The 21,752-nt window shown below is 40.3% G+C and overlaps 1 protein-coding gene across 1 annotated transcript in view; it reads right to left on the minus strand.

Annotated features, from left to right (window-relative positions):
- The window catches only part of SPIDR (scaffolding protein involved in DNA repair), a 378,203-nt gene that overhangs the window by 139,527 nt on the left and 216,924 nt on the right, over window positions 1-21,752 (minus strand). Inside the window, exons 5-6 of the mRNA XM_011945693.1 lie at window positions 11,890-12,085; window positions 8,880-9,130 (exon numbers count right to left, since the gene is read on the minus strand). Of these exons, the coding sequence (XP_011801083.1) occupies window positions 8,880-9,130; window positions 11,890-12,085 (447 nt within the window). The remainder of the gene's footprint in view (window positions 1-8,879; window positions 9,131-11,889; window positions 12,086-21,752) is intronic.

The following is a 21,752-nucleotide window of genomic DNA, read 5'->3' on the forward strand; positions in this document are numbered from 1 at the left end:
GCTTCCCAGGTGAGGTGATGCCTCGCCCTGCTTCAGCTCTCGCTGGTCGGGCTGCAGCAGCTGACCAGCACCGATTGTCCGGCACTCCCTAGTGAGATGAACCCATTACCTCAGTTGAAAATGCAGAAGTCACTGGTCTTCTGTGTCACTCGCGCTCTAAAGTTCTTTAAAAATGTGATAGAGATAAGATAGATTCCTTCGGGTCCCCATGAGTCACGTTCCAATTTCTAGATCTCTCTGTGTGTACATGACAGAACCATAAACACTAGACTGTAATTCCATGGGTTCCGATATGTCTTTATTCTTACAGTAAGTCGGCATGTGGACAGGAAGAATGGCAAAGAATATAAAGGGTCTGGATGTCAATTAGTAGAATAAGCGGTAGTAAGACTAATTCTACTACTAGAATTAGCCTTTGTGTATGTTTGGACAGTGGAGAAAGACTCTTGGATCAAGCTTACTAGATTCCTTTTGAAAATATCTGACCACCTTTTCAGGCAGTCAAAATGGTTGACTATCTTTTCAAAAGGAATTTAGTAAGCTTGATGCAAGAATCTTTTTCCACTGTCCAAACACACACAAAGGCTAAGGCCCCTAATCATCACATCCATGATCTACCAGTGCATATTCCTCATTAGGCTATAATATTGAACCAGGGCTGAGAAGAAACAATGTCAAATGGCCCTGGATATCATAAGGACTGACAATAACTGTTTCAGAGAGAAAACAAGCAAAGGTTAAGAAGAGATGGGCAGCTGAGATTAAAAGGTTTATTTAAGACTCATGGACACAGAACTAATAATTAAGGGATGATTTAAATGAATTGAATGAGCACAGGTAAGAACAAACCTAAGGCACGGGCTATGGCATCAGTTATAAGGACATGCAAAAAAAATGATACTCTGCACTCACAATCTTTCACATTACTAATAAAAAAATTCAAATCATTGAAAAGGAACAATTCCAACTTTTGTACAACAGGAAGAAGCAAAGAGACTTCAGAAATAAAGCAAGTATGAGTGACAACAACCACCTTATGAAAATGTGATGCTAAGCAGATGGATGAACAGTCATTCCACCAACTCTGGCAGTATGTGGTGGTACATAAAAGAAAAGCAAGTGAAATGGTCCCCTGTGTTGTTGACGAGGGAGCTGTCTTCCCTTCAGGCTCTTCAACTGTAGACAGGGATATGCCACTGTTACAGAGAAGGAATGTATGCCACCCTATCTCAATACAGAGAAAAGGAGGCAGAGTCAAGAATATCTCCCAACTGTTTAGTGGGAAGAAAAGTAAGGTTCACAAGCAGGGAGAAGAGCTGTATTCACCCAGCGGGACACAGCAGGTGAGCACACAGCTGCGGAATCAACGTGTCACAGCTGACCAGCTTTTCAAAAGGAGTCTAGTAAGCTTAATCCAAGAGTCTTTCTCCACTGTCCAAACACATGCAAAGCCTAATCTCCCTAATCATCACATCCATGATCTACTAGTGCATGTTCCTCGTTCGCCCTTAATCTGAACCATTCTCATCATCAGGAGTTTGGGATCTTTATTTGTTTTTTTGTTTGTTTTTTTGAGATGGAGTCTCACTCTGTCACCCAGGCTGGAATGCAGTGGTGCGATCTCAGCTCACTGCAAGCTCCACCTCCTGGGTTCACACCATTCTCCTGCCTCAGCCTCCCCAGTAGCTGGGACTACAGGTGCCCACCACCACACCTGGCTATTTTTTTTTTTTTTTGCATTTTTAGTAAAGATGGGGTTTCATCGTGTTAGCCAGAATGGTCTCGATCTCTTGACCTCGTGATGCGCCCACCTCGGCCTCCCAAAGTGCTGAGATTACAGGCATGAGCCACCGTGCCCGGATGGGATCTTTATTTGTTTAATGCTCTGGACAAAGTAAAAAAATTTCCAACCACAATATCAGCACCATTCAACACTGGCCCCAGCATTAGGGCAGTTTTCTGCAATATGTTTATTCCAGAGGAACTTCTATATCTCCATCATTTAGACAGTGGTGGTCATATTTCACATACAAATTTACACAAATGCTTCTTTTCCAAAGTAAATGGGCATCAACTCCTATTTGACGGCAGTGGTAGGGGTAGAGGTGGGGAATGCGGTGGCCAAAAGTATAGAAATAAAAATCACCTTCAAGGAAGCTTCCTCAGCAGCCAGATGGCAGACTCAGTACCAACACTGAGTGCTGATTTGTAAAGGAAGAGCTTGTCTTTGCTTAGTTCAGGTTTGTATTATTGTAGCAATGCTCTTTACCACTATTTTTTTAAGCATCTATGCTTGCTGTTAAAGAGGGAGTGAGCTGCTTTTTACTGAGTACTTGTCACATGGGAAGCATCCTGCTGAGTACTTCACATACATCATCCCAATCAGTCCTCACCACCAGTCTGCATTATAGTATTATAATACCAGTTTCAGAGACAAGGAAACACAATTTTCCCCAGTCTCCCTGCTAAATGTCCTGTCACCAGTGAACCCACACCAGTCTGATTCCAGACTTTTTGTTCTTTCCATTAAACCACTGGTCTCAATGAATTTTTAAAAGAAAAATGGTACCTGCATACACATTAGGAAACAAGAGACAGAATGCCCTCACTGCAGTTCTGTTGTTCTATGTAAATTTGGACATTGTCATCCCCTTATGCATCAAGAAAACATTTATTATCCAAGCCTGTTCCTCCTCTGGCATCCCACCCACTCTACTCTGCTAAGTGAGCTTCTGCGTTCACTGCTCCCTACACCTCCTGCTCATGAAGTGACCCAGCAACTCCTCCCAAATCTGGGGCACAGGTTTTCAATGCCCACTTTATTAGACTTTGCAGTACGATGGGTCCCCTCCCACATGGAAGCACCACCCTGAGCGCTTGCCACCAGTTCTGGCTTCCTCTTGCTTCACCAGCCCAGCCTCCTCTATCTCTTCAGCGGGCTCCTCTTCTACCTGCTTTCCAATGCAAGAGGATCTTGGAGCTGAATGCCTGCATTTCTTCTTTCTTTTCTCTCTAATGTTTCCCTAAAGTGACCTCCTCCACAGCCCTGGTTGTAGACTCAGCTGTCACAGGACACTGCTGCCTTGCACTCACAGCCATTAGTGCCTTTGGAGCTTGGCACCATAAACAAACATAACCTGCTAACATCCGCAAACAAAATGAATGAACATACAAAGATACATAGTGACCAGACACAAGCTGAGAGCCCCCAAACATTTATGTCCAATCTAAAACCTTCTGGGTGTAAGGTATATATGTCCAGCTTTCTCACAGGACATCTCTTCTTGGATGTCTCATAGGAATCTCAAACTTAGTAGGCACAGACTGCATTCTCAAGCTTTCTTCCAGACCTGCTTTCACTGTAGTTTTTCTCATCTCAGCAAATGGGAACATCCTTCAACTAAATAACTCAAGCTGAGGCTCGCTCTCTGAACATTCCCTTCTACTTTGCTCCTCCCCCAACCAATCCATTATGAAGCCATCACACACATCTAGAACACGGACCTTTTCTCTAGCTCTGGCAAAGCCACAGGAGACTCAGGAACCCACCAGTCCTCTCTGACCTGGAGTATGGCAGTAGCTGCTTCCTGGGTCTCTCTGCTTTCACTGGGCCCTGGCCCATGTGCCCATCCTACTAAACCCCTGACAGCTAAAGCTGACTTTCAAGCGGGTCAACCTTATTCTTGGTCAGTGGGCAGCCACAGCAGACACTGCAGCTCCTGCACATGGTCCACTAGGCTGTGGCCAGTTTCCTGCCTGGGATCTCTTGCTGGCCCGTGCAGCATGGTCATGCTGGCATCTCTCTCCTGTCCAAGAGCTTTTCAAAGGTATTCTCTCCTCTGTGAGCAATTCTCTTTCATCTTCTCTTTACCTAACACCTAAAGTTAAATAGTACTGCCTTAGAACACCATCTTTGACCCTTCTAAACTAAATTATGTACGTTCTCCTTTGTGCCCTATTTTTTTCTCACCAGGGCACTTATTGCAACTTGTAATCATAAATGCATTTGTTGTAAATTATTTTGTGTGGGATCTCCCACTAGGACTATGCTCTAGGAACACAGAGACAATGTCTGGTTTTGTCAACCACTGCAGGCCCAGGACCTGGTCCAGGGCATGGTGGATTTTTTTTTCCTTAGTGAAAAGAATGAATAAATACACAACATGAAAATAAAGAAAAGGCCAAAAGATCAAAAACAGGAGTAAAACATCAAGGTATGAAAAAAGGAAAATGTGCTTTTTTTCTGAGTTCAGCTCAGTGAATTTCTCCGGCTTTTTGTCTGAAGACACAACTATTTAGCAAGTTCTGTCCTCTTGCAAAGGACTAACTCTCGACTTTAAAATATTTCTGCAATGAAGGGCAAGAAAGAACTTGCATCTCTAAAGGATAAAGATTACATTGCTTGGTCAGGTATGGTGGCTCACACCTGTAGTCCTAGTACTGTGGAAAGCCAAGGCAGGAGGATTGCTTGAGGTTACAAGTTTGGGATCAGCCTGGGCAACAGAGTGAGACCCTGTCTCTACAAAAAAAAAAAAAAAAAAAAAAAAATTAGCTGGGTGTGGTGGCACATGCCTGTGGGTCCAATACTTGGGGGCTGAGGTGGAAGGACTGCTTGAGCTCAGGAGGTTGAGGCTGCAGTAAGGCATGATTGCTCCACTGCACTCCAGCCTAGGCAACAGAGCAAGACCATGTTTAAAAAACAAACAAACAAAAATTACTGGTCCCTAGGTTAAATGTCTCAAGAAGAAAGGAAGAGAATGTTTTAGAAAGAGAGAAAGAAAGGTGATGTCTGCTGACAATCACCATGGGCTTGGAGTGAGGTAATATGGTCTGGACCTGTACCACCAGGACACAGAGAATCACTAAGGAATCATAACTTTCTCTCTTTGCCTCAGTTTTCGTTATAAATTACCTCGATGGCCAGTGCTCCGTTTCTTTAAAAAAAAAAAATGCCCATGGCTTTATTAGTCATGCATTTATCTAACGATCATTCAACATGTAGTGGATCTATAAAAAAGGTGTGTTTGGGCTTTGAACAGACTGCCTATTCTGTGGTTAGGGAGTGCCTTCTGCATCAGTTTTTTGTTACCTTTGATTTTAGTGATTTATAAAACTTAAGTTTGTGTTGGTTACTCTGACCTACAACACCTTGAGAAACCTCACAGAAATGTTTTCATTAACAGCTCAAGTTAAAGGAAGTCATCCAGAAGAACAATGGACAGGGGACTCTAACATATTATATTTCTGAAATGTAAAGTTTATTTCTGATAATGTTTCACAGTGCAGAGGACATGAACCTTTTGAGAAAATCTATCTGACCCTGAACAGGACTAGCTGCTTCAAAAAATTTTCTTTTAATTTCAAGGTTGGCACTAATTGAGCTGTCAGCTTTCAGAAGATAAGCTGTTACTGGTATCAGAAAAGTGACACTGCCTGAGAACTGGGAACAGACTGAGATTGACACCTATGTTCAAGGTGCAAAGTAAACTTAGACAGAAATTAATTGCAGGGTTTTATCAGCAACCACCTGACCTGGGCTGGGAAGGGGCAACTATTGTGGCAAACAAATCTGCCATAAGATACCTTCATTTCTTTTCACCCAGGTTTAATTTCTTCTCACACAGTAATTTCTGGACTTCACAGAAAACACACAGTAATCAAGGTTGTCTTTAAGTTCACTAATAGCTTGAAAGATCTCTGGGGCAGAGCAGATAATGACAAGAGTTCAAGAAAAGCCATTCTGAAAAACGAGGAGACCAGACTTAGAGCTACCTTTAGTTGGAAGGGGTCACTGCTTATGCAATTTTCCTTCTTCTGTGTGTGCTGTGCTGATGAGTCTGTACTAGCTAAGCCCAAGTTTGTCCATCCTGTGGGACCCACAGAGTGTTCTATATGTCATCTCTGATCAGGAAGCTGAAAGCAGGAATCACAGGCAGAAAATCTTCCAGGCTACACATCTGCATCTTCTAATAATGTTTGTGCTACATGTACATGTATAGAAAACTGCCTTAGAATGCATACTGCTGTATCTCGAAGGCAGATACATTCTCTAAGTTTTTCTTTCTAAATATATTAGCAAACAATTAGTAGTGAATAAAGTATAATTTAACTTCTATATTAATTTGATACATAAACTAGAGAGCCTGATGATTATCACAGCAAAATAATCTAGAAAATATTAATGATCAGCTCTTCTTGTACTCAAAGACATCTCAGCAGCCCTGTCCTCAAACTCAAGGCCAACGCTATGGCCCTTAGTTCAAAAGTTCATCTTTGTACACAGTCCAACCAAGTCTCCCCAGGGCAAGGCACTTGCACTTCTGCTGCCCTGGACAACTTGACCCTGGGTCAGCCTTAATCTAAACATGGCTTGGTTCTAACTCAATTTTCTCCCTTTTCTTTTCGAGACAGGGTCTTGCTCTGTCCCCAGGCTGGAATGCAGTGGCACGATCTCGGCTCACTGCAACCTCCGCCTCCTGGGTTCAAGCGATTCTCCTGCCTCAGTCTCCAGAGTCGCTGGGACTACAGGTGCGCACCACCATGGCCGGCTAATTTTTGTATTTTTAGTAGAGACAGGGTTTCACCATGTTGGCCAGGGTGCCTCGGCCTCCCAAAGTGCTGGGATTATAGGCATGAGCCACTGCGCCTGGCCTCTCCCTTTTCTTTTAAACTCTAACACTCTACAACCATGTCATCTGGGATTCTATATCCCATTGCATTTTTCTTTGTGTCTACCTGTGTCAGCAGTGAGATCCTCCTTGAGGCTCCGTTTCCTCATCTGCAAAGTGGGAATAATATCACTTAGCTTCAATATTGTACAATCTCCGATGTGCTACAGAAAATGCATCACACAGAATGCATATTCATTAACTCTGAATACTGGATGTTGTTTTCTTGTTTTTGAAGTTCATGCCTGGCCTTCTTTCAATCTACCACCAGCATATTCTCACTGGATATGTATTCCAAATGTATTCCATGTGGATATGTACCACATGTATTCCAAAGTACAACTCCAAAGCATTCACAATGCCACTCACATTGGTAGCATTTCACCAGATTTTAGTTTCTAGTTTTTCTCTCTTTGCTAAATAAGTAAAACAACTACCACTGGAGGACCTAGAGGGACAGCCTTCATAACGTGCATTCGCTGTGATTAGTCAGAGGAAGCAACCGCACTGTCAGTTTTGTTGTTCCTTCTCGTCAGGGTGATTCAGTTCCCCACTGTCTCTGTTTCCTCGTCCCCTTGGAGTGTGTGGTCCGTGTGCTGAAATGAGGAAGCTCTACCAAGTTCCTCATTGCCAAGGTAACTAGTATTCCCTTCTTCAAAACCTAACACTGGATGTGTCATTAAAAAGGCCAAGCAAAACAAAAACACGAAATAAAAACCTATGTCTGATGTGTAGCTGTCTTAGAAAATTCTATATAAATTTACCACAGATTTAGGGCAAAGGGTGCAAGACTGGTCTATATCTACAAGCCATGATAAAGACCTTAAAACTGATTTCACAAACATACATATTCCAGAAAAAGAATCATTTTTTTTTTCTGTAATTCCAAAAGAAACATTCTCCAACTCTAGAACTCAAGGTACTTTCTGAAATTCATAGCATTTTCAAATAAAGTGCCTCCACTTGAAGATGATTCATAATTCACATAGGAGCGTAGGTATCCTGTTTCTCTCTCTGGCATCAGAAGGCAGTGTAATGACAGATGATTGCTTTGTCTTTATATTAGAGATGCGGTCTTGCCATCTTGCTTTGCCCAGGGTGGTCTCAAACTCCTGGGCTCAAGTGACCCACCTGCCTAGGGCTCTTCCCAAAGTGCTGGGATTATAGGTGTTAGCAACCATGCCTGGCCAGGATGATTGCTAATTACTGTTTCTTCAGTATGTATTTTCTTATTAATAGTTAAACAAAACTGATGAAGTAGCATCTATACTTTTAATTTCTATTCTGTTGGAAATGCATCTTACTTCTTTGAGGGCAATTATCATTGCCAGAGATAACTTCAAAAGGCTATGCCAGGCTGGGCGTGGTGATTCACGCCAGTAATATCAGCACTTTGGGAGGCTGAGGCGGGTGGATCACTTGAGGCCAGGAGTTTGAGACCAGCCTGGCCAACGTAGCAAAACCTTGTCTCTACTAAAAATACAAAAATTAGCCAGGCATGGTGGTGCATGCCTGTAATCCCAGCTACTTGGGCAAAAGAATCTCTTGAACTCCAGAGGTGGATGTTGCAAAAAGAAAAAAGACTATGCTGAGGCTCTGATGTAAACAAACAAACCTCTCTGTCAGTCATGCGTCTACAGCTATCTGTAAGAACCAACACCAGGAAGGGCCTAAATCTGAGTAGAGACAACATCACTTCTTCTACATTTGTCTGCACTTAACTGCACTGGATGATGCAGACAGACAACATTTACATCACTGCAGAAAGTTCTATTAGGCAGTTCTGATACAGACGGTTTGATACAGCACTCTCTGAAAGCCACAGGTTTACCAGTTGCCATTATTTACTCAGGTTTTCAAGACATATAAAACTGGATGTTACAATGGTCTTTTGAGGTATGACAACCACATGTCTTGGCTTTCCCAGAACAAAACCAGTATTTCTTGCATTTGTATGACTTTCAAGAACATGAACCATTAAAGGTAAAAGAAAATGCAGTAAATTTAATTTTTAATAGGACTTTAAAATTAAATAGATAAAATCCTTTATCATATCATGTATCCCAAATTTTGATGCAAGGAAAAACAAAAAAAGCCCACATATATAGTGAATGCAGCTAAGAACGTGCTCTGGGAAGAGCCTCCACTTTCTAGAGCACTCTGTCTAAGTGACTCTTCACCCCTGCCCCACACCAGCATCTTGGCACTCACCGAGTTCCAGCTGGGTCTGTGTGTCCTGAGCTGGCCCGCTGCTGACCCCTGGTGCTGTCTCTGCTGGGAAGAGAATACACTCTTTGCACTACCACTCGGACCCCAGCTCCTGGCCACGAGGCAGCTCCTTGGCTTTCCACCACGTCCAGGAGAGAATCCCTCAGGGGAGTGCCGGTTGGGATGTGTTGTTTTGCTTCTTTGTGCCTGTGGGTCGAGGCTGTCCCTGTGGTGGCTACACCACTACACACAACCTGGCCGAGACACATAAAGGGAACAGTTTCAAGACTCACAAAGTTTCAGGTTTGGCTAACAACAAGCAACATGCTGCACACCAAATAATGACATCCTTAAGCAGCCCCCCAGTGGATCTGCACTACACTGAAGTGATGGTGAAGATGAAAACAAAGGAACTTGTGGTGTGGGGCTCTGGGCCTGCCAGGTGGCTAAGATTGCAAGCTGAAGGCCAGGGAAAGAACAAGGAGCACAGCAGGATGTCTACTATACCAGGCAGGTCTTTGAAAACACACAGAAAGTTCTGCTAATAAAATTCATGATAATTCAAGAAATTTTTCTTTTTTGAGGTAAGAATTCCAACAGAACAAACTAAAAATGAAGATAAAAGAATGACTAGGGATACTACAAATCCTTCATTTTATTAAGTTCTTGTATGTGCAATCTCCGAGGCTAAGCATTTTACATACTCACATATTCTCCCAACAACCCCTTACATAATATCACCTGTCATAATAAAACACCACCACTTCCAGAGTGCTTCCTATATTCCAGGCTTTTAAATTTACATATTAAACATGCTTATCCTCACACAACCACCCAAGAAGATACATAATATCATACCTCCATTTTACAGATAAGAAAACTGAGACACAGAGACCACGGATCTTGCCCGAGATGACCCAGCAGGAAGTGGCTGAGTAAGGATTTGAACCAGGTCATCTGGTTCCAAAGTTCACATGTTTAACTATTATGCTACAAGTAGTTTCATTATCACTGTTATAGGCCAAAAATGTATCTCATGGGATTAATATTACATAGCTGTTTAAAACTATATGTTAAAACAGTAATGTGCTTTGGGCCATATTTTTTATCTGTTATAATTAAATTGATTAGAGAGTCTTCCTTTTTGCATAATCCTCTCCAGATACTTCTTTTGATAGTCAAAGAGAGATTTTGCTTGACTAGCTGATACAAAACAGGCTGAAAGTTTGTCTACTTTTCTTTCGTATTCCTCCTCCCTTGATCTGTCAGTCTCAGGAAGCATTCTGCTTAGCGACAACTTATATAACCCAGAGACCTTGAGGCCAGTGCACTGGGAGCCACACGAACATTCAGTGCTTAGGGTGGTCCCAGGGGCCATTCATGCCCACAGCAAGTGAATTTTAGTAGTTCCCTAAATTCATCTTGGCAAATGATCATGGCTTAGGACCAGTAAAATTCCAAAAAACAACTCCAGCATATAATCTCAAGCTTATGCAGTTCTTTTTATCCCAAGGGATAATAGATATTGTGGAAAAGAAAAATATGATTTTTTAAATAAATAAAGGAGGGTTTTAAAAAATTCTTAGACATTACAAGAATAGAGAAAATGAACATTGTTCAATACTAGCATGCACTGTATAATGATGTTTCTGTCAACAATGGACAGCATGTTTGACTGTGGTCTCATAAAACTATGATGGAGATGAAAAATTCCTGTTGCCTAGTGATGTATGCACGTTTGTGGTGATGCTAGTGTAAATAAAAGTAGTGTGTTGCCAGTTGCATAAAAGTCTAGCACATCCTGTTATGTACAGTACCTAATATTTGATAATAATAAACAATGTTACTGGCTTATGTATTTACTGTACTATACTTTTAATTGTTATTTTAGAGTATTCCACATGTTAACAAACAAGTTATGTGTAAAACATCCTCAGGCAGGTCCTTCAGAAGGTATCTAGAAGAAGGCATTGTTATCCAAGGAGATGATAGCTTCATGCACGTTACCGTCCCTCAACACATTCCAGTGGGACAAGATGTGGAGGTGGAAGATGGTGATATTGATGGTCCTGACCCTGTGAAGACCTAGGCTACTGTGTATGTTTGTATTTTAGTTTACAACAAAGAAGTTTTAAAAGTAAAAAAAAAAAAAATAAAAACAAAAAAGGATATAAAGAAAAAATATTTTTGCATAGCTATTTGTATTTGTGTTGTAAGCTAAGTGCTGCTATAAAGAGTAAAAAAGTTAATGAAAAATTTAAAGTTTATAAAGTTAGAAAGTTACAGTAAATTAAGGTTAAATTATTTATTACTGAAGAAAAAAATTAATTTAGTGTAGTGCAAGTGTTCAGTGTATATAAAGTCTACAGTAGTGTCTGAGGCCTTCACATTCACTCCCCATTCATTCACTGACACCCATAACAACCTCCAGTTCTATAGTCTCCATTTATGGTAAACGCCCTATACAGATGCACCATTTTTTATATTTTGGACTGTACTTTTACTATCCTTTTTCTATGTTTAGATATGTTTACATACACAAGTACTTACCATTGTGTTACAATTGCCTACAGCGTTCAGTAAAGTAACATGCTGTGCAGGTTTGTGGCCTGGGAGCAATCAGCCATACCATATACCCTAGGTGTGTAGTAGGCTGGAACATCTAGGTGTGTGCAAGTGCACTCTATAATGGTCACACAATGACAAAATCACCTAATGACAAATTTCTCAGAACATATCCCCGTTAAGTGATGCATGACTCTATTTAATAAATTAGAATAAAGATTAAAGATACATAATTAGAAAGACGAAATACTGTAAAAAGAGCACCACTAAATGCTGAACTGAACTATAATATATTCAGGCATAACAATAAGTTCCTGCAGCATACATACTTGTGGTGGGATTTTTGGAGGGAGACAAAAGGTAAACACCTTCACTTACACTGAAGCCCTTCCAAATCCAGTCATTAACATATTACAAGCATAAAACCTTTAAGTCAATAGGAGTTTACCTGGATTTCAGGTGAATTATTTGTTAGACCCTTAATTACAAACATCTGGGCCAAAGAGATGCTTCTTCTTGGAAGGGGTATATCCGGATAGTACACGTCACAAGTGTTTTTTGAATCTTCTTTGGCAACAACTTTCTCACAAAAGTAAGTATTCAGAATAACAGGGCAACTTCCATTTGGAATAATCAGTTTTTGCCTGGAAAAGAGAAAGATATGCAACAGTTTCTTTGCAATATTGGGGTCCCCTCATGTTCTTGCTAAATCAGGAATGCAAAGAGCAATGACTCGTCTGCTATGGACAGCTAGAGCCAAGCCCACCCACAGAGGCACAGCTGTCCTTCATGCTCCAGCATGGCCGCCAGTAGTCTGACTTCACTGTTCTAATGAAAGCCCTGTGTCAGGAAGGGATGGAAGAAGGCTAAGTCTGTGGGCTTGGACTTCCTTGTGCCCTCCCAGTATAGCCTCAAGACCCCTCAGGGGGAAATACAGAGGATGAACAAAAACTGTCAACAGCCGCAAAAAAGTGCCCAAACAATGAAATAAAATGTACAAATAAAACCTTCAGACATTTTGACAGCTCTAATCTTTCAAAGAACATACCATTAAATGTCAAAGGAGCATCTACCTTTGCTATCAAACTGGCTATAGTTGCTGAATACCTCACATTTAAGTATTAATGAAAAGAAGTCAGGAAATAGAGCAGACAAAATTCTCCTGGTTCTTCTCAGTCCTTAGACAAGAGAAAACACTTTAATGCCTATTCCTTAAAACTTGGTGCTGCTTAGTATTAAGAGAAATTTGGGACTTCTGATTCTGGGAGGATAGAGTATCACACTTTTCCCTATTACTCTCATTAAGTACAACTAAAATGCCTGACATTATATGTAAACATAAGAAGACACCGAGAGGTGGAGAGAAGAGGCAGACAGGCTAAACCTAGAGACTTTAGGAATGAGGCAGTGGCAAGTTCCTGGGTTTTCTTTCTTTTCTTTCCTTCTTTCCTTCCTTTCTTTCTTTCTTTTTTTTTTTTTAAAACATGGTCTCACTGTTATTCAGGCTGGAGTGCAGTGGTGTAGTCTCAGTTCACTGAAACCTCTGCTTTCCATTCAAATGAGTCTCGTGCCTCAGCCTCCTGAGTAGCTGGAATAACAGGCATGAACCACAAGCCTAGTTAATTTTTAAATTTTTTTAGTAGAGAGAAGGTTTTGCCATGTTGGCCAGGTTGGTCTCAAACTTCTGACTTCAAGTGATCCACCCGCCCTGGCCTCCCAAAGTGCTAGGACTACAGGTGTGAGCCACTGTGCCCAGCCCTGGGTTTTCTTTTTGCCTCGCATATCTCAGGTTTTGACTTGAAGGAGCCAGCAACCCAGAAGCAGCAACAGGTGCTGACAAAAAGCTCTACCAAAGCCTGCTCTCTTTAACCAAGGACCAAGGAATGGGCAGCCTAGAAAGGCAGAAAACTCTTAGATGGTAACTGCTCTACTCTAGGTAAACATCATGGAAAACCTATGACTTGTCCCCATGCATGCCAGCACAGGCCACGTGAGGACCTGGACTTCCCCCCTCATTGGGCTGTAATGAGAGACCCCAATATCCCAGCTGAGGTATGAGAGAAGGTGGGGCCAAGGAGCTTTCTTTTCTTTTTTTTTTTGAGATGGAGTCTTGCTCTGTCGCCCAGGTGGGGGTGCAATCTCAGCTCACTGCAATCTCGGCCTCCCGAGTTCAAGCGATTCTCCCACCTCAGCCTCCCAAGTAGCTGGGACTACAGGCGCCCACTATCATGTCCAGCTAATTTTTGTACAGATGGAGTTTCATCATGGTGACCAGGCTGGTCTCAAACTCCTGACCTCAGGTGATTTGCCTACCTTGGCCTCCCAAAGTGCTGGGATTACAGGTGTGAGTCACCGGGCCTGGAGTACTTTCATCCCCGACAGGCCTGCAATGAGTACTCCCCTCATTTTGACAGTGGAGAGACTACCTGGGGGCCTGGACTTCAACTTCTCCTGACAGTAGTAACCAAGCACCACTCCCTATCCCTCTGGGGTGGTGCCAGAGGAAGTGTGGCAGAGAATCAGGATTTTTACCACTGCTCAGTGGTGCTGAGGCCACCTTTCCCTCCTACCCCTCCTACCCCTCAGCAGAAGGCATGTGAGAAACAGCAACAAGGCTTCCCTGGCCTTGCCAGCCAGGGTGGTGTCAGCAGAGGCTTAGCAGGGAGCTGGAACTCATACCCCTGCCCAGCAGGAACAAGGAGTCTCTCCGTCTCTCAAGTGTCAGCTGAAGAATCTGGACTTCCCTCTCCACCTGGCAGTAACAACCCCACTCCACTCCTCACTTTCTCCTACCAGAGCAGTGTCAGATGAAGCTACCTAAAAGAGGTTTAAATAAAATCCAGAGTCTCAAAACATAATACTCCAAATGTCCATGTTTCCATCAAAAATCACTTGTTATAATAGGAACCATGAAAAATCTCAACTTGAATGAATAAAGATAATTAACAGATGTCAATGTTGAGATAACATAAAGGTTAGAATTATCTGGCAAAATTCTAAAGCAGCCATTTAAAAATGCTTTAATAAGCATCTCGATGCACTTGAGACAAATGAAAAAAAAATAGTCTCAGCAAATAAACAGAATAATTATTTCTTAAAAATGGAAGTTTCAGAACTAAAAAAAATAGTGAAAATAAAAGAATAGGTTCAACAGCAGAAGGGAGAAGGAAGAGAAAAGAATCAATAAACTTGAAGATAAAAATAATTAAAATTACCCATTATAAATACTAAAGGGAAAATAGACTTAAAAAAAAAAAAAAAAAAAACCTGGTTGGGCATGGTGGCTCACACCTGTAAACCCAGCACTTTGGGAGGCCGAGGTGGGCGGATCACCTGAGGTCGGGAGTTTGAGACCAGCCTGACCAACATGGAGAAACCCCATCTCTACTAAAAATACAAAATTAGCCGGGTGTGGTGGTGCATGGCTGTAATCCCAGCTACTCGGGAGGCCGAGGCAGGAGAATTGCTTGAACCCGGGAGATGGAGGTTGTGGTGAGCCAAGATTGCACCATTGCACTCCAACCCAGGCAACAAGAGCAAAACTCCGCTTCAAAAAACAAACAAACAAAAAACCCCCAACAGAACCAAGGACCTGTGGGAAGAAAGAAATAGAAATGGAAGGCTACAGATAAAATAATACAGGTAAATACAAGAGGCTTTCCTACTCCTCTTGAGTTTTCAAAATTTTTATTGTCATAAAAATTATAACACTGTCTGAGGTGGTTCTAAATGCATGCAGAGAAAACATTAAAGACAATCATATTATAAATAGGGAGGGAAAGAGAATATAAATGGAGGTATGGTTTCTATACTTCACAGAAACTGGTAAAATGTTGACCCAGTAGACTGTGCTAAGTTACATGTATGTAATACCTAGAGCAATCAATAAAATATCTATAAAAAGAGATACACACCAAAACATTATAAATGAAATCCTAAAAAAAATTAATGTTCAAGTAACCCATATGAGATCAATAAAAATAAAACAAATAAAAACAGAGGACAAAGAAAACAAAAAGTAAAAAGGTACACTTAAGTCCTAATGTATCAATAATTACACTGAGGATAAATGGTCTAAATAAACCAATTAAAAGACAAAGATTGGCAGGGTAAATTCATGATCCATCTACATGCTGTCTACAAGAAACTCACTTCAAATATAGAGATATAGGTAGGATAAAAGTAAAAAATGGGAAAAGATTCATCATGTAAACATTGATTAAAATATAGTGGGGGTGCTATATTAATATCAGATGAAGTAGATTTTGGAACACAGAAAACCCCAAATATAGAAAGGCACATTACATAATGAAACAAAGATCAATCCACCTTGAAGACATAGCAATCCTAAATGTATCTACAACAAACAACATAGATTCAAAATACATGAAGCAAAAACTGATAAAACTCAAAGAACAGACAAATCCACAATTAGAACTGCAGACATCAACATCCCTCTCTCAACATTTGATGGAACTAGAGAGAATATCAGAAAGAATACAGAAGAGTACAACACCACCATCAATAAACAGGTTCTAGTTGACATCACAAAACACTCCACCAAACAACAGCAGAATACTATTTTTTTCAGGTGCCCACAAAATGCATGTGCCACAAGACACATCTAAACAAATTTAGAAGAACTGAAATCATATAGAGTACATTCTCTAATCACAGTAGAATCAAACTAAAAATCAATAACAGAACGATAACATGAGATTCTCCAAACACTTTGAAATTTTTTTTTATTTTTTATTTTTTTTAATTTATTTTTTATTTTTATTATACTTTAAGTTCTAGGGTACATGTGCATAACATGCAGGTTTGTTACATATGTATACTTGTGCCATGTTGGTGTGCTGCACCCATGAACTCATATTTCTAAGTAATCCAAGGGTCAAAGAGGAAGTCTCAATGAAAACGTAAAAACACTGAACTAAATGAAAATACAAATTTAACCTATCAAAACTTGTGAGAAACAGCTGAAGTGATACTGAGAGGAAATTTTACAAAACTTAAAGCTTACATTAAAAAAGAAAAAAGTCTCAAATCAACAATTTAAGTTCTTACCTCAAAAACCTAGAAAAAAGTAAAGCAATATAAACTCAGAGCAAGTGAAAAGAAATAATTTCTTTGTGTGTGTGAGACAGAGTCTTGCCCTGTCACCTAGGCTGGAGTGCAGTGGTGTGATCTCGGCTCACTGCAATCTCTGCTGCCTCAGCCTCCTGAGTAGCTGGGATTACAGGTGCCCACCACCACGCCTGGCTAATCTTTATATTCTTAAAGTAGAGACCAGGTTTCATTCACCATGTTGGCCAGGATGGTCTCAAACTCCTGACCTCAGGTGTGATCCACCCACCCCAGCCTCTCAAAGTGCTGGGATTACAGCCATGAGTCACCGTACCCAGCCGGAAATAATTAAAGAGCAGAAATAAATAAAATTGAACAGAAAAACAGAGAAAAAAAACAATGCAATAGAATTATTTGAAAAGATCAATGAATTGACTAAAAAATGAAAAAAGAGAGAAGATACAAATTACCAAGATCAAGAATAAGACGGAGGCTGTCACTACAGGCCCTGTACACATCACAAGGCTAGGTGAAGGACTACTATGGACAAGTCTACATACATACATTCTCAGAACTTAGATGAAATGGACAAATTTCTCAAAAGGAAACAAAAATAACTACCACAATTCATGCAATATGAAACAGATTATTTGAACAGCCTATAAATATTAAGGAAAATAAATATGTAATTTTTTATTTTTTTGAGACAGTGTCATGCTCTGTTGCCCAGGCTGGAGTATAGTGGTGCGATCTCGGTTCACTGCAACCTCTGCCTGCTGGGTTCAAGCAATTCTCCTGCCTCGGCCTCCCGAGTAGCTGGGACTACAGGCATGCACCACCATCCCCAGCTAATTTTTTGCATTTTTAGTAGAGATGGGGTTTCACCATGCTGGCCAGGCTGGTCTCAAACTCCTGACCTCGCGATCCGCCGCCCTTGGCCTCCCAAAGTGCTGGGATTATAGGTGTGAGCCACCATGCCCAGCCAAATTTGTAATTTTAAAACTCCCAAAAGTGGTATCTCCAGGTCCAGATACTTTCACTGGAGAATTCTAATAAATGGGAAAAGAAGAACTAGCACCAATTCTACACACTGTCTTCTAGAAAACAGAAGAGGAGGAAACTCTTCCAATCCCTTTTATAAAGCATGTATTACTCTGATACTAAAACCAAAGACAGTACAAAAAAACAAACAAACAAAAAAAACTATAAACCAATATACCTCAATAACATAGATACAAAATTCTTTAACAATATGTTAGCAAATAGAATTCAGCAATATATAAAAGAAGTTATGCAATATGACCAAGTGGTGTTAATTCCAGGCAAGATGGCCCTGTTTGGTATTTGAAAATCACCTTAACCAAGTTGAAGGCTGAAGGAGAAAAATCAGTTGATTACATTAATCAATGTGGAAAAATCACTTGACATAATTCAACGCCTATCCTTAATAATAATTTTTAAGAATCTCTAAAAATTAGAAAGAGAACTTCCTCAGCTTAATAAAGAACATCAACAGAAACCCCAGAGCTAGTATTACAATTAATGATGAAAGAGTAGATGCTTGCCACCTAAGATGGAAAACAGGCAAAAATTTCCTCTCTCATAACTTTGATTCAACATCGTACCAGAAGTTCCAGCTAGTGCGCAGTAAGACAAGATAGGTGGGGAAAGGCACACAGATTAAAAAGAAGAAATAAAAATGTCCTTATTTGCAGGTGACATAATTGCTATAAAGCAAATGTCAAGGAATCTACAAAATAACTCCTAGAACTATTAAGCAAGGTCGAAGAAACCAACACATACAAAAATTAGGTGTATTTGTACATATTATATCAATGAATTCATGGACGCCAATGAAAAATATACCATTTAAAATTGTAAAACTAAGAAAAGAGATCAAAATAACCCATGTCAGTGTGAATCTCACAAAACATGTAATGATCAATAATTGGACAGAAATTAGATACTGACCATTGTTAATTGGTGTTTTTTCTTAATATAGGGAAATCTTAAAGACTGGAAAACTCATGAACATAAAATGACCAGTAGGATGATTGAGGAATGTTGTTTTAGATTGATTAATGTTATACAATTCCTATTTTTTCTTAAAATTTTTATTTTTAGATAATTGTAGATTTACATTCAGTTGTACAAAATAACACAGATCAACTTCCTTCTTTCTCCTTTCCCTACCCCCACCCCTACCCCACCGCACAACCTAAACCCCTGACAACCACTGTCTTATTTTCTGTTGCTTATAACAGAATACCTGAAACTGGGTAACTTATAAAGAAGAGGAATTTATTTCTTACACTTATGGAGGTCAAGGGGTTGCATCTGGTGAGGGCCTTCTTGCTGGTGGAGACTCTGCAGAGTCTTGAGATGGCACCAGTATTACATGGCAAGAGAGCGGAGCATGCTAGTTCAGGTCTCTCTACCTCTTATAAAACCACCAATCCCATTCCATGATAACCTATTTGTCCATTAATTCATGAGTGGATTAATCCATTCATGAGAGCAGAGCCCTCATGACCCAGTCATCTCTTTAAGGCCCCACCTCTCAATACTGCCACATTGGGGATTAAGCTTCAACGTAAGTTTTGGAGGGGCACATATCAAACCATAGTAACCAAAATACACTCTCCACTTCTTTAGGTATTGGCTTTTTTCACTTAGCATCATTCTCTGGAGATTAATCCAGTCATTGTCTGTATCAATAGTTTATTTTTATTGAATAGTATTCCATGATATGGATTTAACATTCTGTTTAATCATTCACCCATTGATAGACATTTAGGTTGTTGCCAGTTTGGGATTACTATTAATAAAGCTGCCAACATTCATATGGTCTCTTTTTTTAGTTTTACAATTTTAAATGGTATATTTTTCATTTTGGTGTCCATGAATGCATTGATACTATGTAAAAATACACCTAATTTTTGTATGTGTTGGTTTCTTCAACTTTGCTTAATAGTTCTAGGAGTTATTTTGTAGATTCCTTGCCATTTCCTGTATAAGCAAATATACAGGGAGAGATACTGCGGCAATCATACTACAGGCATACATTTTTTAACTGACTCATTAATTTGGGGAAGAAAACCCAGCCTTTCACTCAAAAACATGACCCCGCTTATAACTGTGGAATCAAAGAAAGCCCTTAGGTTTAATTCTAGCTTCGCAAACTTACTAATACGTACTTAGGAAAACAATATTTTTCAAGTTAGACTATGAGTTAAAATCACTTTGAAAAAGAAAATGACTGGGTTTTTCACTAGATTTACTGAAAATAAACTAGGCCCTCTGGGTAGGGGCTAGCCAAGAGGGCTTTAAGTTCACAGAGAGACATACATCAGGAAACAACAAAACACAGTAAAGCATTACTGGTGCTGCAACAGAAAGAATATGGCCTTCTACACAAGAGACAGAAGATGGATTTCTTCATGTTAATTAAGTCCCTTCTAGAATGTTGCCTCTGTGAGAGAAGGGGCTTTGCCTGGGGGGTTCACCAGTACCTGGAAAATCAATGACTTCGGAATGAATGTCATTCCTTCTTCCAGTGTCCTGGGAAAAGTTGCTCTTTCCTCTGTGCTCCAACAGTGCCCTTCACACTGTCATGTTCAACGGTCTGCCTCTACAACTAAAAACTGAACTTCTAGAATACAACAGCTGTTTCTCTTTTTACCTCTCTTTTTTATTAGGTACTTCACAGTATCTGACATGTGCAAGGGACTCAATAGATATTTATTAAATTAATGGATATACATACATTCACATTTACAGGGAATAGAGGAAGGCATGACAGTACATTTTAAACAGATAAACCAGACCTTGTAACAACTGAGTCCCGTGTGTTCTAATGTAGGCATCTAAGAATGGAATAAATTTAAAATAAAGACTTAGAATAAAAACGCTGGGTGGCAAGTGACCAAGCACATGAGAATCTAATGCACAGCACATGTTGACATGGAGGAAGGAGAGGACGTATAGCTTTTAGACCTAAAAACTCTGGAATTAAATCCTGGCTTTGCCACTTACAAGCTGTGTGACTGTGGACAAATTTAACGTCTTTGTGACTCGGTTTTTATAAATTGGGAGTATTCAGAGTAAATGTAAGCACTACACAGATTTCTTGTGAAAACGAAATTAATGAATTGATGCAGAGTTCCTAGAAGGGCTTCCCACATGCAAGGGCTCAGTGGGAAGGATGTCGGCACTGCTGCTGTCACTATTGTGAATTACATCTTCAGTAATTTCAAATTAGTTGTTGCCTATTGTTTAGCAAAAACTAGGGTTATTTAGTGTTACTCAAAATCTATTATCTTTATCCTCCTAAATATTAAAAAGAATCACAATCATTGGCAGTGGATATCACTTTTCCATCACCTGCTCATATGCACATTTGCGCTGAGCCTTCTTTGCTACCCACACTAGCTGGTTAGAGTCTGATGGCTATACTTTACTTGCTGTGCTCTTAGTCCTCTTCACAACAACCCCACAGGGTAAACATGACTATTCCAATCTTCAGAGGAGGTTAAATAACAACCAATTAATTGTATACCACTAGTCCATGACAGGGCTGTAATACAAACCAACTGGCTTCAAAGCCAGTCTGTTCTCTTTCCAAGATACCAGGCCATCTCCCAGGAGGGAGAACAGGATTCCCTACTTGGATATGGGTAAGGAAGATCTTGCTACAATCAACCCTGGAGGAACCAACATATGAGAAAGGGAAGGGACACAAACTGACGGGGCATTTGGCTAGCCAGGCACACGATTAGATGGGGTTCACATGAAGGCATGAAATTGGGTGGGGGGTGGGGATGGTGGGGTAGAGGAAACTATGCTTCTCTATCTGTTCACAGTTATCAAGTGTTAGGCAGTTTGGCAAGTTGCTGTGGAAAGATTTATATTTACTCTGCAAGGGTCCCTGTGGTGAAAGAACCTTGAAAGCCACCTTCTACATTGTGTTGGCCAGTAAGGTAGCCACTGGGCCATGTAGCTCATCATATTTAAATGAAATAAAGTAAAATGAAATAAAATAATTTAAAAATGCAGTTCCTGGGTTGCATGACCCATATTTCTGGTATTCAGTGTGGCTAGTGACTACCATAGTGGATAGCACAATAAATAGAACATTTCCATCAACGCAGAAAATTCTGGGGGGTTATCAGAATTCTGGTTTTCAAGACAGACAATAAATCACATTCTAGTTACTTCGTAAATTCTTTTTGACTGACTGGA

The sequence above is a fragment of the Colobus angolensis genome, unplaced genomic scaffold (genome assembly GCF_000951035.1).
Source record: "Colobus angolensis palliatus isolate OR3802 unplaced genomic scaffold, Cang.pa_1.0 Scaffold243, whole genome shotgun sequence".
NCBI classification, from domain to species: Eukaryota; Metazoa; Chordata; class Mammalia; order Primates; family Cercopithecidae; genus Colobus; species Colobus angolensis.